Source organism: Neurospora tetraspora (assembly GCF_033439725.1).
Source record: "Neurospora tetraspora strain CBS 560.94 chromosome Unknown B0H65scaffold_8, whole genome shotgun sequence".
Classification (NCBI taxonomy): Eukaryota; Fungi; Ascomycota; class Sordariomycetes; order Sordariales; family Sordariaceae; genus Neurospora; species Neurospora tetraspora.
The window spans coordinates 1,706,599-1,724,601 of record NW_026944390.1 but is presented as its reverse complement, the minus strand read 5'-3'; the positions used below and the strand labels follow the sequence as shown (position 1 = coordinate 1,724,601).

The 18,003-nt window shown below is 50.3% G+C and overlaps 4 protein-coding genes across 4 annotated transcripts; 2 read left to right on the top strand and 2 right to left on the bottom strand.

The window, feature by feature from the left end:
* Window positions 1–3,099: 3,099 nt before the first annotated feature.
* B0H65DRAFT_435236 (uncharacterized protein) lies at window positions 3,100–4,295 on the top strand (the record flags this gene model as incomplete). The annotated part of the gene is made up of 3 exons (XM_062825185.1): window positions 3,100–3,494; window positions 3,605–3,806; window positions 3,927–4,295. The coding sequence occupies 3 exons, from the start codon at window positions 3,100–3,102 to the stop codon at window positions 4,293–4,295; spliced, it is 966 nt and encodes a 321-aa protein (XP_062677731.1).
* A 2,170-nt stretch (window positions 4,296–6,465) lies between these two features.
* B0H65DRAFT_581989 (uncharacterized protein) lies at window positions 6,466–10,259 on the bottom strand (the record flags this gene model as incomplete). Its single annotated transcript, XM_062830834.1, has 4 exons — window positions 9,537–10,259; window positions 7,666–9,461; window positions 7,342–7,610; window positions 6,466–7,281 (listed from the first exon to the last, which is right to left on the bottom strand). Exons 1-4 carry the CDS (start codon window positions 9,821–9,823, stop codon window positions 6,466–6,468), a joined length of 3,168 nt encoding a protein of 1,055 aa, XP_062677730.1. The 5' UTR covers window positions 9,824–10,259.
* Window positions 10,260–13,352: 3,093 nt separating this feature from the next.
* B0H65DRAFT_552745 (uncharacterized protein) lies at window positions 13,353–15,323 on the top strand (the record flags this gene model as incomplete). Its single annotated transcript, XM_062829912.1, has 3 exons — window positions 13,353–13,360; window positions 13,603–13,805; window positions 14,317–15,323. 3 exons carry the CDS (start codon window positions 13,353–13,355, stop codon window positions 15,321–15,323), a joined length of 1,218 nt encoding a protein of 405 aa, XP_062677729.1.
* A 475-nt stretch (window positions 15,324–15,798) lies between these two features.
* On the bottom strand, window positions 15,799–17,310 carry B0H65DRAFT_478385 (Ribokinase-like protein). The gene has a single exon (XM_062827480.1). The coding sequence runs from the start codon at window positions 17,051–17,053 to the stop codon at window positions 15,977–15,979; it is 1,077 nt and encodes a 358-aa protein (XP_062677728.1). The 5' UTR covers window positions 17,054–17,310; the 3' UTR covers window positions 15,799–15,976.
* Window positions 17,311–18,003: the final 693 nt, after the last annotated feature.

Below are 18,003 nucleotides of genomic sequence, written 5' to 3'. Positions count from 1 at the left end.
TTAATTATTATAAATTATAAGTAGTTAGAATACCCAGTAACGAGCGTAAGTAATTAATAACCGATACGATTATATTATATAATATAGGGAATCTTCTTTAGAAGTAAAATATAATATATACGACTGTAAGGGACTGGCGCTCAAAGGTCGAGCCTAGCTATAAGCTAGAGCTATAGACTTTAATAAGGCTTGTAGACCCGCTTATTTGCCTGCCCCCTAATTGGCTAGGCTTCTAATATATAAGTGTCCTTCCAGCCTAGCCGGGCTTGTAGGACCTCTTCTTCCCCTTTATTAATAATTTCAAGCTCTATTCCATCCCTACTGCCGTGCACACCTAGTAGACCCGTGACAACGACGAAAGTATCCTCTTCTACATTAATTAATATACGAAGCCTCCCTACCATACGTAATAAAATATCCAATTTCGCCTATTACTCCAATAATTTAATATAACGAATTATAGAGCTTCAAAATTCTCTAGTAATAATAGTAATATCCTTAATAGAGGGGGCCTTCTTTAAAGTACTAGCTCGAAAGCGTTCGAACTACTAGCGGGCATTAATATATATATAGGCGCTTCTATACCCGGCGGGTAGTTTACAGAGGTTTATTTCGAAATTAATAGGCATTATATATTCCGTAGGTTAACGACTACTTCTATTAATCTATAAATATATAGATTGCTTACTATTTTGTAACTTTACAGCGAGAAACGTAGGATTCGAATACGCAATGTGGCGTAGTGGTTGTCCGAAATTACGATGTTAAAGAGCGATTTTGTAGGGCGCTAACTAGCGTTTTTACATTGGGCGGACCAGCACTATCCCATAAATATTTTGCTGTCCCATAATTTTTTTTCCCCCTCTTTAATGAGAAGGGGTTGAAAAAAGGCTCCACACCAGGCCGTCCCCAACCCCCAAGTACGCAGTTCCTTCCGAAATCCTTAGCTGGATAGACTCAAATCCATGCGTGGATAGACTAAATCCACTTTTCTGGGCGCCCAGCCAATCTCTGGCTCCCAACCGCGCGGCGCCCATCAACCTCACCATATCGCTAGCCAAGTGCATTTATACGCGCCCTCTTTTCATGCTGCAATTCATTCGAAGCTATCGTCATCTCCGTCGCTATCGCTGTCGCTGTCGATGTTAATGATCTCGTTATCATTGTCGTCGTCTCTATTGTTATGGGATCACCCCAAGTGCCAAGTACTTTTGGTGAGCTGAGTAGGGGGCGTAGAGGGCGAACTTCCAGCACCCTCCCCGGTACTTACACAATGAGCAGTACTAACAGCGAAGGCTTCACGTGCAACACCCGGACTAAGGCAGCGCGGGCGTTTGAGATAGCAATATAGTAGGCGACGACACCAGTATCAACAGCTTGACTGGATTGACGATACTGAATAATTTTATAAATATCGTGGATTTGGTAATACGCCCCAGAAGGTTTTGCGCGGCTTACGGCTGGGCGCCCAAAAGAAGTGAGTTTAGTCTATCCACGTATGGATTTGAGTCTATCCAGCTAAAGATTCCGAGTTCCTTCGGCCTTCCAACTCACCATATTGCGGGGAAGCCTGTCATTATTCATGCGAAGGGTATTGCCCGGGTCCGACATCACCCACCATGTTCGGAGGAATCTCGCCGACATCATTGAAAGTGTAAAACATCCATCTCAACCCCTGAATGAGAATCACCTGACGAGTCGAGTGGGATCAGCTGACCATGGGTTTTGAAATGTTCATTACCGACATTTTGCGCCTACAAAAGCCGCCCGCAGTAGGGAATGCTGAAGGCACAAAAACAGACAACCGACGCCAGTGAAGCGACCTGGCTCTGTCACGGTCCGTCACTTGTCATGTGGATGCCCAAATCCTCACCAGTCGTCCACTAGCAAGAATTCGATACTTCCAATTTGGGTTCAGTCGGCAGGTCGGGCAGGCCGGAGTGATTGCCCCACGCTATAATCGGTGATGGGGCCTCTCAGGGGTCCACAGTCCGAGTTCCGGCCCGGGAATGGCTCCACTTTGCTCCGCCTTGACGGGCGCTAAAACCCCGGCCTTTGCTCTCGGCGTGGGGGCCAAGCGGAGGTCCTCGCTCCTCGGTGACACTGCGAATGAGATTTCCTCTCCGTCATCACTGACCTACACATATGGCAGAACAACACCATGACGCTAAATCACTTAAAATCAAGGGAATCATTGCCGTTGATCACTTTGAAGGCAAGATCTAATTCGACACAGCAGAAGGCTCACCATCTAAAGAATTGATACACAGCCATTCAACAACTCCACACCATTGACACCAAACCTTTAAAAATAAAACGGGTTGAATGCAACTCTGACCACAACAAGGGGTCATTAACTCACCTATCACAGCAGACCACGATAACAAATCGGGAAACAGATCATTCAGACTGTCAGCCGCCCTCACGACCCCTCAGTCAATCAATCACCAACACTTTGCAGGGCTGAGTCATCCGTGATCTATCATTTCAAAATCACCTGATACCGTGTTTACACGCGTGTTCGTGATGCGGGGCGTTTGCGGACGTGTGTGTGTGAGAACCACGTCTCGCGTTTCTATCATTAACGTGGCTCATCATCTACTGCCCATCACGGCTGGGTTGACACTGGGACACCGTCCTGCCTAAACCCCTCACGCCTTTCAAGATACATCGTGCATAAATCCACTGAACATCCGAAACATCAACATCAAAGGGGTGCGGCAGATTGAAAATAATGTGATGTGAAAGCGGGGCTGTGTGGTTTCCTCTTGTGGTAGACCGAAGCTGACATACATCCACAAGGGTGTTGGCTGCCGATGCTGCCTAGGTGGCGCCTGCCCGTGGTTCTTGGTATTTGAGACTCGAAGAGGTTGTAGTTTTGAGGAACATTGAGCGACTGAAGGAGTTGTGCCTGTCGTCCCGGTATATATCAAGGTCTTGAAGAGAAGATCACGCAATCTCGAGTCAATCTTGATCTTATATCCTCAAACTATCCTCTTCAGCCCTACGTCAAACCCCTATCCATCACCAAACCCACATCCGTCACGAACTTTAATATCAACCATTTCACAAACCTAACCCATCCCCAACTCACCCACAATGTCCACCTCCACCTCCTCCGACTCCCAACCCCTCAAATCCTACCGCGGCAACTGCCACTGCGGCGCCTTCATCTTCACCCTCCTCGTGCCCGAGATTGTTTCCGCAGCATCCTGCAACTGCTCCATCTGCCGCAAAAAGGGCTACCTCTGGGTGATCCCCGATACCACCAAGGGCCACAAGTTCGAAGTCGTCAAGGACGAAGGAAAACTAACCGACTATGTGACGGGTCCGAAGGGGACGAAGAACCATAAGTTTTGTGAGGTGTGTGGGACGGGGGTTTATGCTGTTTCTTGTGAGAAGGAGGAGCAGGAAGAAGAAAATGGGAAAGGGCGGATCTGGGTGAACGTGAGGGCTGTGCAGGAGTTGAAGATTTGGGATTTGGAGATTAAGGAGTGAGTTTGAACCTAAGACCTTACTTACCCTCTGATAAGACTCACTGGATTGTTGGAGGGACCTGACTGTTGACTGACATCGATGCATCGATCGATTCGCGTCGCGACAGATTCGACGGCAAAAGCATCCCACCCCCTTACCAACCCGCCCCCTTCGACGGTCCCGAACCCACGGCCGAAGTCGAGAACGGGGTCGTCTACCATGGCTCTTGCCACTGCGGTGCCGTGAAGGTGGCGGTCAAGACTAAAGGGCCACTGGATAAGACGTACAAGGAGAGGGTGTTTGATTGTAATTGTAGTATTTGCCAGCGGGTACGTCCGTCTTCTTGTCTCTTTTTCCTCCTTCCTCCCATCATTTACCTTTCCCTCTTTCCCCCTTTCCCACCTTTGCTTTTTACCTTTCCACCACCCATACTAACTACCAAAAAAAAGGGCGGCTACATCTGGATCTACCCCTCCTCCCCCGACCAACTCTCTTTCACCCCCGAATCCCGCTCCAACCTCACCTCGTACGCCTGCCTCAAAAAATTCATGTGCAAGACCTTTTGCAAGACGTGCGGCGTGCACCTGACCAACGGGGCCAATCCGGCCGTGACCGAGGACGAGATCAGGGCCAAGGTAGGGGAAGAGAACGCGGAGATCACGCTGAGGTTTCTCAAAAGTAACTGGCCGATTACGGTGAGGTGTTTGGATCGGTGTGTGGGTGATGATGGTTGGGATTTTGATGGCATGATGAAGGAGTTGAATGTGGTGCAGGCGGATGGATGGGGGAGGATTCATCCTGGGTATGTGAATCCTTGAGAGCGTATACTAGGGACGGAGGAAGGGGGAACCTAAGCTGTGTGATGATTGATGGTTAGTTTTGTAGGTGTTTTCGTAGTAGGTTTCGTGGTTGACGATTAACTTAAAAAAAAAAAAAAAAAAAAAAAAAAACCGTTGGTCATGATGTACCTTCTGGGACCTTTGCCTGTAGGTGTAGATTTTTGGAAAAGGAACTCTGAACTCTGAACTCTGAAGAATGCCGTTGACTTGAGCTGAGGGAGGATGGACATCTATCTAGCAACGAGACATGCACCCTCACGAGGAAATGTAAGATGGGAAGTCATATGAATCGAACTTGTAAATGCCGACCGAATGCGACAAAAAACCTTGTAATAAGGAACAAGAATTTCGGCGCACCCATTCAACCTAACAGGTAGTTCAACTGAACTATAAGCCAACATGAAGATCACACGACGAGATGTCACTGCACTATTTACAAACAACCTGAAATGTAACTAACATTGATTGATATCCCTACCTAAGGTACCTACCTAGACTAGAGGTACCACACCACACCATAAAACACCATCGAGAAAATATTTCCGAAACCAAAAAACCAAAAAGGGGGCAATAGAAAAAAAAAAAAAAAGAAGTGGCCCGCACTGGACTCGAACCGGCAAACTTCCAGTTTACTTGGTAACAGCTCACGAAGAGCTCTCCCGCATTACTCCCGGATGGATGTGCTAACAGACCACGGAAGGGAACGTTAGTAAGGTGGACTATATACCCCTAGACCTAGTGGTTGTCAAGATAGGATGAAAGGGACGGTCAAAGGGGGAAGCAATGTAAATAAGGGCTTATTAGTGGCAGCAGGATCACATGCCCCACAGGGAGGGCGAAGTATGTATATGTGTAGTTTGCGTGTGCAAGGCCGGTGTAGTGAGATATACCGACCCGGACTGTAAGGTCCGAGGGCGGAAGTCTGTCATGTTCATCATATACCTAGTCTACATTATGCGTGCTGTGCTGTCTTGTCATTGCGATCTTGGGCACTTATCATGCCTACGATCATCGGGAGACGGGATATTTCCTTCACGTACTAATTCTCCTTTGGGAAGGTCACCAACTGAAGTCAAACAACTCTGCTTCTTGCTACGCCAAAACCGAATATCTGCCGCCGACAGACAAAGTGGTAAGATTCATCAAGGGACTTACTTGTATGACAACCGACCCAGCAAGCTAAAAAAAAGCTTCAGTTGGACGTGCCCAAACTGAAAGAAAAGGTAAGGTAGCTGGAGGCAACTGCAATTGTTTGGCTCGCTGGTTGCCCGCTCTGGAAGTCGCTTTCACTTCGAGGGGAGCGAGCACCTGGGTACCTAATTAGGGAAGGAGCCAAGTGAAGACTGCCCGCTCTGTCCGAAGAGCGGACACGAGAAGATCGGACTAAGGTAGGTATGGGAACATGCCGGGGGTTGCTCTTACCTCATTCCTTGTGGACTCGCACTTTCCAAAATCATACTTTGTTCAAACACGATGAAATGAAAAGCAGTATGTATGTGTGTCAAGTAGCCAAGCGCGTCATCACACCGGACCCGGTGATGGCTCCCAGCTTTTGATTATTCTTCTCAAATAAGGTACCTCTGAGGGCGCAGCTGCTAGACTTGCTGCTGCCTGCACAACTGAATGTGCTGTAACCAACAACACCCAAACAAAAATCCTTTAGGTCAGACGGGAGCCAGACCCGATGAGGCTGATAAACCCAAACCCAAACCCCCCTAAACTCCATGCCTGCCATGCAAAAATGGTATCTATACACAAATGAAGAGAGAAAATAGAAAATGTCTGTACTGACCAGACCGGACCGGACCCAAAGATGTAGCGGTCGTATGTCCTGTTCTGCAGTCCTGTATATATATATATGGGAGTCCAGTCCCAGTCCCAGTCCCAGTTCCCGGAGTCCTAAACCGAACGAACGCCGTTGTATATCGTGAAAAGTCGACTTATCAATCCCGACCCAAAACGTGTATATATATATATAAAAAAAAAAAAAAAAAAAAAAAAAAAAAAAGTTAAGATCGTCGTCGTCGTGCGCTCACTCATCGTGATAACCAGAATCATTGACCGCCATCAAATCCAAACTCATCATCATCCACCTATCTCCCCAAGGCCATCCATCCAGCCTAGTTCCCATCACTCCCCCATCAAAATCTCACCCCCCTTCCTCCCCCTCCCCCTCCCCCTCAACCCCCTTCTTCCTCTTCTTACTCGGCCTCCTCTCACTCTTCCCCCCACCACCTCCTCCCCCATTATTCCACCCCTTCTCCCCCTCAACCCAATGTCCTTTCTCAATCTGATGCTGCCTCAAATTATCCGGGCGGTTCTTATACTGGCTCTTGCACCCCGGAAAGGTACAGGGAAAAATCCGGTCGGGCTGGTCGCTGTGTTTCACTTTCATGTGCTTGGCCATGCTTCCCTTGAACCAGCGCGGGTCGCCGTTGGGACGGTAGTCGCAGAGGTGGCACTGGGGTGGGCATTGGGGGTCGGAGTCGGGTTTTTGGGTTTGACCAGTAGTGGTGGTGGCTGGGGGTTGGTCTTCGGAAGGTATTTCCATGAGGTGAGAAGCTTGTTTTCGCTGTTGTTGGCGGAGTTGTTGTTGTTGTTGTGGTTGTTGCGGTCCGGAAGTAGCTGTGGGGCTGGCGACGTGGGAGCTGTAAATAGTTTCGGGAGGGGTGAGGGTCATTGTCGGCACGGAGAGTTTGCGGTGAACTTCCGTGGAGACCTTGCCGATATCCGTGTGGTCCTTTAGGAAACGGGCTAGCTCTTCTTGGTGTTCTTCGGCAGTTACTGTTGGATGACCTGTTGTGTTATCGAATCCCGATATCATGGATTCGATTACTGATATGCCAAGTTGGTGGTATACTGCACGATCGTTGACGCTTCCGAAGTACTTGAGGTAGATCTCGTCGCATAGTTCCCATACCTTGGGGAGATAGTCACTAAAGTAGCGACTGGCGGGCATCGATTCCTGATCAGTTCGTTAGCATGATTTGTTTCTATGGTCGTTGGGAGGTTAGATAACACTTACTTTTCCAGCGTGAAGCACTTCGATCTCAAGGCGTCGACCAGAGCAGATGACCCCGTTGCGGACCTTGGTGTTGATTTCATCGAGCTTACCAATGAGTAGTTGCAAATCTCCGTTGTGATTGACCAGTTCACATAGCATCTTCGTGACATCCGCTGAAAATCCTTGGTTCATGGAGAACATAAGGACCTCTTGATGCTTTTTAAAGAGTTCAGAGTTGTGAATACCGAGCGAGTGTGATGATTGACCGAAGACAATGGAGGTTTCAAGTTCTAGTAGTCTTTGTTAGCTTGGCTGTTTGGAGACCCGATGGACATTCTCACTTACCATCCAAAAAGCGGCACCCTGCGACGAGAAGGGTATCCGAATCGGTGCTGCTTAGATCTAACCTAGTTGTGGGAGCTTTGCCTTTCAGACTAGATGATCTGCTCAAGGGCACAGCAGAGGACTTTGCACAAAAGTTACCGAGATCCCCAGGCGTGATTCCCGATGGTTCCAAAATTTGATACACCAGTTGACGGTACACATCTCCTTCATTGGTTGGGAGTAGGTTTTCGTAAGCCAGAGACTGAAAGAATAATTCCTTGGCGTCGTGTTCCATGTGTTCTTGCCGAGTGACGAAGTTGAAAGCGTATATGACGTGTATCAAGCAGAGAAAATCCATTGACGACGAAGGTTGCTCCCCTTGAAGCATCTGTCGAAGTGTTCGTAAACCAGTGAGCGCTATCTCTTTGGATGACATCGTTCGGAGTTGGTTAGCCAGGGGGTTATCCGGGATATCTTGGATTGCTTGTCTCGACGCAGATAGATGTTCCTGAATGAGATCCCAGGCTGACAAAATCATCGTCTCGACCTCGGAATTGCACATGTTGTCATTTTGGACTTCGATTTGGTCAGGCTCGACTATGTCCATAGGATCGTCTGCTGTCAGGTCAAGCTGAGCTGGATATGTCGAGTCTGTCGATGGCATCTCCATGGCAAATAGGAGATTATCCGGCATTTGCGGAACAGGAAATTCTGCCGGGAGTTCAGCTAGTCCATCAAGGATGCTGGGGAACGACGCATTGTAGAATGTTTCAACGACCTCGTCAAACTCATCGGTCATCTTGGTATCGTTGACTGACCAAGCCATGTCAGAGCTTAATCCTTCGCTGTAATCCGTTACCGGGGACACCAGCGTCGAACTCATGGTGGTAAAGATGGTATCCGCACTCGCATTGGACCTGACGGATGACTGAGGGGATAGACCATGGCTGCGGGATGGTGCTACAGCAGGCCTGGAAATATGCCGTGGTGGGTGGCGACGTCCCGGCAGACCCTGAGTATTGACTTGAAGGCTCGGCCTGCTCTGACTGCTGCGCGCCGAAGCATCGTCCGATAAGGTACAGGGGAATGGCGATACTGAATGGGAAGCCCCTGAGCCTTCCCAGTTCATCCCCATAAGACTTTGGTAAGATGAGAGAAGCAGATGGGATGGTTCGGTACACTCGAGCTCGGGGATTTCGGGCATCTCAGGTATCCCAGGCAAGGTCTGGGGCGAGGTGAGTACCACGGATGGGGCGGGTACCATAAGTGCCTGCGGGTCGATACCGGCTTCAGGTCCTGTCTCGGGATTTTGATGGACGGTGGACACCTCGACTGAGTCGATTTCATATCTCATAACCGATTCCAGTTCGGTAGGTTGAGTTTGCACCATAATCGGCTGATCGACCGGGGCAACGCTCAAGGAATCGTAAGGCGGCGGCGCACTGGAGTCATGGTCAACATCGAAACCGGAATCCTGGCCCCTCTTGGATTTGTGACCTAATCCGTGGAAGAACTTCTTGGCCATGAACAACATTTTCCTCCTCTTGGATGGATGGCTGAGACATCGCTTGCACTTGACGTCGTCAAAACGCTCGACCCGGTTATGCTGAGGACACCAGTACTCTCCGGTCGAAAGATACCTGCAGTTAACCAGGTGCTTGAGCATTGACTCGTGGTCGCTCAGCAGCAGTTGGCACTTGTGGAGCGGGCATTTCGAACGTTCTTCGTCTTTTAATGTTGGACATAGGTTGCGTTTTACGGCAGCCCATATGATGAATCTGGCCTGCGCACAGTCCTGGCGGAGAGTTTCTTGGGTCCTAGAATGAACACTTAGCCCCGAGACCTAACCCCAAATTATAGTACGGCGGGACCAGGAAAAGTAAAAAACATACACACACGACAGTTGCTCACGATGATGTTGATGGTTTTGTTGATGCTCGGGTTGCTGTTGTTGTGGTTGTGGTTGAGGTACCGAATTCGGGTCCAAGATGGGATGAAAGGGAGAAGCATGGGCCCCATAGGGCTGATATAAGCTTTGTGAATCCCCACCGATTTGATGTTGGCTTGGATGATATGACGATAGCGTTCTTGTTGTAGAAGACGTGTATCCAGTGATGAAGGATGTCAAGGAGAAGGAATCGTCGTCCAGGAGAGACGGCGCCGGCTTTTTGTCGTTCATCTTCCTACGTGTACTGATGTCTTGCAGGACAAAGGTAGGTAGGCAAGTAGGTACAACAGCAGCGGCAGCAGCAACGAGGATCCCTGATGGCGATACCAGGAACGATACTCTCTAGGAAAGTGAAAGAACAGACGACGCAGGCACGGTCATCTGAGAAATCATTCGCCACACATTGTTTGTTATAATGCAGACGGGATCGCAAGCAGGGGCATTGGCCAGAGAAGTAAGGTTGTGAAAGAAGAGCCGGATCGACGGGATTACGCGGTGGCGCGCGGGTTGTGGTTGAGGTCCTAGAAAGCTAGAGGTTCGGTATTCAGTGCGGCGGACAGGGCAAGCAAGTGGAAAGCCTAGCTAATGACAAGCCAGCTCAGCAAAGTGAGGTTGTCGGCCAGTGGTACGCCATCATTCTTAGGACTTTGCGGTTGGCGAACCGGGGTCACTCGTAGGACTTGGGAGTTGAGTTGCTCTGGACTCTCTGCTGGGGCTGGACCGTCTGTGAGAGCGACTCTGACTGGCTCGACTGGTCACTAGCCACACATTTTGATCGGGCTGGTCACCTTGTATCGTCCATGGCTGCAGATGGAGGGCGGTGACAGGCCCAAATGAGGGCGGAAGGAGACGGCGGATTGGCTGCCTCCTTGAAGATGTTGTCTTGGCTGTGGAGGGGTTCATGATGGGAGGGTGGATGTCCAACCGGCGTGGCTTGGACGGCACTTGAGTGCAGATGGCATCTTGATCATTGGCAGGCAATACAGCTGACAGGACGGTTGGAAGTGATCTTGGCAGGCACCTTCATGGTCAAGTCGTAACGTTGGACAATGCCATGGACTGCCATGGACTGTCAAGTTGCTGTCCCTCGTGGGTAAGGCCAGTTGCCATTCCATCCTTTTTCGCTGCCGCATTTCCAGTTCAGTATAATCGGGATTCAATAGTCGATGGTGGCGTTAAGGTACAGTTGCATCGACAAAGTCCTTTGAAAATGTGTAGGAACTCGTGATCATGAAGGTCGATCTGCCTTGTTGATGATTCAGATTCCAGACTCTCGTTGCCTGCCGGAAGAGAGAGTAAGGCTGTTTGCAAGGCAGAATCGGCCCCTTCATCTTGTCGAGACCCTTCGGTCCATGTTCAGCTGGGATTGATATGACGTCTTGTCGTACAAGCACCGGGCTGATATCGGACTGGAGGACTTTACCACTTCACGGCGTGGCCAAGTCCTGTATTCCGGAACTTGCTTACCCGGAACTTGATGACGATAAAGACGAGATAAGAAACGTCGATTGCGATGACCACCTCATGCGTGCCGGTAGTTGATGTTTGAAGAAAAGGCGATTGATTCTTTGGTGCTCGGCCTTTCCGCGAGTTGGTAAGTGGTTTTGGTGTCATGGTGAATGTCGCGCGAATTCCACGAGACGACGGAAGACAGCGGGTCACTTGCCCCACAGGCCTCCCGGGCACGGGCAGTCACGGCCCCCGCCCGGGCATCCACAGCCCTGACCCCACAGTTTAGCGAGAAGACGGGGCCGGGCCCGACAACGGCGGAAGGAAGAGAACAGTCAAGCCGGAGACTGCTCAGTAATGTAACTTGTCCCTTCCCTTCATTCCAGATTGAAACAATTCAACAACAAAGCAGGATCAGGTTCGATGACTTGAGCTAAGTTGCTTATAGAAATTTGGTCCCCGTCTCCTCCAAATTTGTCTTGGTTTCCATGTTACCGTCAACCATATCGGCCCTTATCAGCCCGTTCATTGGGAATCGGCAGTACCGTACTTGAAGACAGTACAATGCTATCGATCATCTGGGATACAATATTTTCTTTTTCGCTTCCAAGGTTCGATGGATGTGATACTGCATCAAGACACACACCTTTGCGACCTTTTCTTATCCTGGATTCCTGCCGGACGGGACTGCTTACGGCGGGGAATGAGAGCAGCGCCTTCACTCAGCAGGGTGAGCAGAGTCAACATCAACAAAGACCATCCCTCCAAATGCAAGTATACTATCTACGAGTGTACTATCTACACATCTTTTGCCCTCGTTTGAGCAAGTTTCGATATATAACCCTACGATGAATCCAAAACAAAGCTGACGCCGACGCCGGGGTTACTTCATCCTTGCGAAATGTTTTACATGAGGCAAGCCGATGCACGCCGTGTTTGAGATTGAGTGTGATACATAGTGGGGTTCAACAGGCCGATGAGGGGTCGTTGGAGGGGCACTCCCCTACAGCCGCTAACATGGCCAAATTCAACGACAGACAGACAGCCTCAGAGATTGATAGAGATCACAGAAAATGCAACCCACCAACACCACTCAACTTTCTCAATGCTGTGTCCCGAATCGTCGACATCATCCCTATCGATACCAGCCGAGATTCCTTGGGGATCCGAATACTCGGAACACAAGACTTGGCGGCATCCATCAACAATCCATAAACACCTCACCCACGCCATGGTTCTACGCTATCAGCAAACCCATCACGGGCTGCATCTCTATCACGATCACGGGCACCAAAAACCTGAACAACCCCTCTTTCCAAGCTCGCGCGAAGAATCCCTGTGACAAAATATGTCAACTTAGTTTACCGAGCCAACTTTGGCAACCTGCTCTGACCTCCGCTTCACTCTGCGAGGAAATGATCGAGCGTCGTGTTCCTGATCGTCTGTCCATGTGCCGTTCGTGATGATCTGCTCTCTTTCCCCTCGGGTTTCGAAACAGACTCTCAGACCACTGAGAGCAGCCAAAGAGACGAGCAGAAAAAGGACGAAACATGAAAAAGGCCATTAACATGGCATCGGCCGAACCTCGCTGCCCATCCATACCAGTCCAAGTTTGGAACTGTCGCACTGAACCCCCCACATTGTCACATCAACTGGTTGGCTTCGTTTATTCTGAGAAAAGTGGTGTTGCCGTCTTGCCGCCATTTCGGCAAACTTGACGGCACACGGCCCAGACATTTTGGAATCCGGAGCATGCGGTTGGCAGACTGACTTGCAGTTTGTAAATATGTCAAAACCATTGGCCTGTGTCTCTCCCTCTTATCGCGCCATCGAACATGGAAGCCATGCAGATGCAGTTTCGTGACATCGATCGGTTCCGTCGCTTGTTGGTTCCCAACCACTGACCAAAACTCTGGGATCTTTGTCTGGACAAAGGAGCAACATGCAACAATAAACAAGCTCTGCACGTTCCAGACACTGTCAAGAAGGCCTGATAGCCTGTTAGTCACGGGAAGCTCGAAGGTTCTGCGTACACCACCCCCTTACTTCGTGTCACAGGTCACTTATACATGAGGTGATGATGGCCGTCAAGCGTCAACGGATCGGCCTATATATGCATATCATGTAGAACATATCAAGCATGTCGCTGCGGGCTATCGCGGGAGAGCCGACATAACATATGTATACATACACTTCCTGTCGTCATCCAGCCTGCATCTGCTTCAGAAGTTTAAAAGAAAAAAAAGACCAGCCCAGCCCTCAAGTTTCCCCCCAAAGGATCCACACGCACAAAACCCACACCATCTCCAGAATGTCTAGGTGAGTAATAAGGTTGAGGGATCCATGAGACAAAGCCCGACGCACATTTCACCGCCCGATATTTGTCTGCCTTTCGTCCTCTCCCATGTTTGGCACATTTTGCTTCATCAAACTTGTCGACCCAGGGACGGTGAAAGGCATTGATGAAGACACCCACAACGAAGGCCCTGACGGCTGCTAATATATACCCTGGATTGCCAACGCTATAGGCGCAACACCTCTACCTACAACACGTCCTCTAGCTCGGTTCACTGCCGGCCTCCGCTCAGATTGCCTCCGCAGTCGTATCCCAGCAGCAACGCCATCAATACGCCTCGACAGCGCTCCAATAACATGGACGGCTCACACCACATGTCATCCAGCATCACGGAGCTCGACCTGAGCAAGTGCCACCCGCGGATGGTTGACAGGATCAACGCCGTGCCCGGACTCAAGACCAGTGCTGGTGAGTGAACATTTCGCTTTGTGTCTTTCAGCAGCATCACGAGAGAACATCCCCCATTAGGCCGAGTGTTGCGATGCCACTTTTCGGTTGTGTTTTGTTCTTCTTGGGGCCGAAATTTTTCTGCTTGGGCCTGGATTTCTTGGCTCGGCCTGAGGTCCGTCAACAGGGGACAATTCCGGGGGCGGCGGGGCCCGATACCCCGGTCCGTTCATCGGCCAAGACACCACGAGAGTGCGACTCAGCCCGTCGAAGAGACACGTGCTTCACTTCCCGATTTCAACACGTCGATATCCAAATTCAACAGTTATGGCCTGTACTCAAGAGTCAATCGAACTTGAATCTTATTCTTCGATTTGCACGTGGCCCAAATCTTTATCTTTCATAATCGTCCACTGTGATTACCTCCTCGGAACCGTTATGTACCATCACTAGATCTCTCAACTTCTCTTCAACTTTCCTCGACTCAAGATATCACTACATCAACATCAATTCTAACATCATTAATCACCAGCTTTCTTCACCTTCCTCCGCGCCAACCTCGTCCTCCCTCACTCCGGGCTCTCCTCCAACCCCTCCACTCCCTACCTAGCGCCCTACGTTCCTCCACCACTACCGCCGCTATCCCGCTCACCATCTTCATCCTCATCCTCATCTTCAACCACCAAATCCTCCAAACCAAAATCAAAATCAACCACCATGACATCAGCACCACCAACAGTCGCCGCCAGCGGTGCCGAAAACCTCGACGACATCCCCCCTCTCACCCTCGACATCCTCACCACCCGCCCCGCCAAAACCGACGCCCTCAAGCTCATCGCCGACTCCATTGCCCAACAGCGTCAACAAGCCTCCTACCATCTCATCACCCACCCCGCCTGTCTCGCCGTTCTGTTCGCCGCTTTGGGTGTGGTTTACCAATTCGCCCCCCAACCAGACTGGGGCACCACCGTCATGCTTCTTTCCGGAGTAATTATGACCTACCTGATGACCATCAGGTACTTTACCTCGGGTTACATCAAACTAGCCGAGTCGCTCTCCTGGGACTGGCTTTTGAACAACCCATCCGCCGAGGTGGTCGGGGAACAAGAAGAGGATATCATGCTCGGCACGTACTACGGCACCGAACTCATCGGCGCTCTCGTCCTGCGTCTCGAACCACCCGCTTCCTCCCGCTCCTCCTCTCCCTCTTCTTCATCATCATCCAACAAGCAGCGCAAGTCCCACAGTCGACATAACTCCTTCTCTGCCAAATCACTAAAGGGAGGAAGGGGCGTGATCAGAGCGTGGACGACGAAACTGAGATATAGAGGCAGGGGAGTCGGAAAAGATATGCTGGTTGAAGCGGTCAGACTGACGAGAGAGAAATGCGGAAAAGAGGCCGAGGTCGGGTTTGCGGCCGAGCATGCGAATGCTAATTGTGGGGAGGTGTTGCCGGAGTGGTTTTGTGGGGGGTTTAGGAAGGGGGAGAGGAGGGCGGCGAGGTGTTTGGAGGGGGTTGTTGCTGAGTACAAGCGGTAATTGGATCCAGATTGGAGAGGGAGGGAGGAGGAAAAGAAGGCTGGGAGGTGGAAGTTAGGTGGGGATGGAATGTTTTGTCTGCTTCGAGTGGGATATATTTTGGAGGTCAGTTATTGAGTTGCTCGTGGTCGTGGTCGGACGAACGAACCATCATGGATATGGTACCGACCAGCAAAGGGTGGTTCAAGGGATTAATTTTCCACTCGTTTTAATGGCTTGGTTGGCAGCAGTCATTTGGATACCTATCTACAGGCGTTAAACAGGGGGTGGTTGTTTGCTTTTTCTCGCATGTTTTCTGCTTTCGTTTTACACTCCTGAGATCCTCCGATCTTTCAAACCTTCCTTCTTTCGAGATACCACATAGATTTTGTTCAGGGACATGGATGAGCCAAGGTGTTCGCGCGGGAGCAGAGCTCAGTTGGAGCTGTAGTCACAATTGGATAGGAGAGAAAGATACCCTCGTTATAGATAATAATGAACCACCCAATTCCGTATATTATCTCAGACCATGCAATGTTAATGTGATGCTATCATGCTTTTTCTCTTCCTCCCCCCGGTCTACACATAACTCCATATCAATGCTCCATGTCCATCCATCTTCAGCGCCCACAACCTTCCCATCTCGTCCCTCCCCCATCTAGTCATCTAGTCATCTACAGCAGCAACTCATCCCTCCAAGGAATCGAATCCTGCGCCCCCGCCCTCTCCACCGTCTTCGCCGCCGCCTTATTCGCCTTCCTCACCGCGCCCTCAATATCAAACTGCTCCCCCTTACTCTTGGCCGTGACAACCTCCAGCGCATACATGCCCACAAACGTATCACCCGCCGCCGTGGTATCCACCACCTTGGCCTTCTCCGCCTTGACCAATCCCTTCTTCTTCTTTTCTCCCTCTCCTCCCCCCTCAGTCTCACCCGAGGTCATAAAGAAAACTCCCCGTCCACCCAAAGTGACAATCACCGTCTTGACCCCCTTCCCCAAAAAAACCCGTCCAACCATCTCCAGCCCTTCCTCCGTGTCCAACACACTCTCTTTTACTTTGCTGAGAATAGCCGCCTCAGTCTCGTTAACAACCAAGTGCGCCAACCCCTCAAACGCACTATCAGGCAACATCACCGCCGGCGCCGGGTTCAGCAAAACCTGCACCCCATTCTGCTTCGCCGTCTTCAGCGCCTGGAGCACAGTAGGCACGGGGATTTCGAGTTGCATAATCAGTAGATCGGGCTTCTGCTGCCCCTGCCCCTGCGCAGAAGAAAGGTTCGCCACATCAGCCACATGCTCCGGCTGCAAAAAGTGATTCGCCTCCGGACTCAAAATGATCCGATTCTGTCCCGTAGGCTCGTCAACGACGATCATGGCCATGCCCGTTTTGCTGCCCGGGGTGTCGAGGACGCGAACGCCCGAGACGTCGACGCCGTGTTTGGCGAGGTTTTCTTTGAGGAGGGAGCCGTAGGAGTCGGCGCCTACTGTGCCTAGCATTGTGATGTGGGCGGTTTCTCCTTCGGAAGAAGGAGAAGCGGAGGAGGGAGAGGAAGAAGAAGTGGTGGCGGTGTGGGAACGGGACAACTTGGCGCAGGCGACGGCTTGGTTGGCTCCCTTACCGCCAGGGGAGACGGCGACCGAGTTGGCCGTCATGGTTTCTCCTGGCAGGGGGTGGTGGGAGACGTAGGCTACTAGGTCTATGTTTAGGGAGCCTAGGACTGTGATTCTTGGGGTTGTGGAGGTGGCCATCTTGTCGGCTGTTGCTTCTTTCTCGTGTCGTTGAGTTGAGCTTGAGTTGTGGTGATGGTGGTGGTGGTTTGGTGATGTGATGGTGATGCCAAGCTTGGTGTTGAGGGGTTAGCGCTGTGCTACTGCTTGCTATGCGGGGAAGCGTCGGCGGTGAGGTGACTTTTCCGGCGCAAAAAGTCCAAATGTGAGGATTTGGAAGTTGAAGGTCAAGTTCACGGTGGGAAATTCAAAGGTAAGTGAGATATTTCAAAGTTACTATGACTTCGGTAGAAGGAAGGAAAAAGAAGAATCCGCAAGAAGCTATTGTGCCAGGCTAAAAAGGTGACGTCTGAATTGGGAAGGTGGTCTGACGCTCACCGAGCTTGGGGACGTTCAACCGGCGGTATCCGCCTAGAGCCAACGACGGACAAAAAAACGTTGATGATCACCTGGCAACGTGCTTCATGATATTCACTTAACTTATATACTCCTCAAAGAAACTATGCATGTTTTCAAAGACAACCCTAAGAAGCACAACAAGCTAGACGTTCGCACAAACGAAGGGTATCTCCATTCGAAAGCATCGTTGCATGAAACAGCCATCCATCCTAACAACGATAGACAACTGGTTTCACCAACCAACCTCTGTCCATACAACCGCTAGATACTTTGAACCCCATCGTCACACTCCCATCACCATTCGTGAAACAATGACGCATATCTTCTATCCCAGTTCATTCGTGAATCCCTATAACCCATAGACAATTGCCAGACCAACAAACGCCTGAACATGACATGAAGAATCCATTCCATTCACAAAAGAGCAAAACACCAGCAAAAACATAAAAGAGACCCCGTCTTTCCTCGCTTCGAAGTTCTTGCTTGACCCCGGGTTTTAACCAAACCAACTAGGGTATTATGCAAATACACCATTCCTTGATTTTTGTATGTATGGAGGGGTGACAGGTATG

Coding starts and splice junctions, on each gene's coding strand:
- B0H65DRAFT_478385 (XM_062827480.1), bottom strand. CDS start 17,053: ATGGCCACCTCCACAACCCCAAGAATCACAGTCCTAGGCTCCCTAAAC.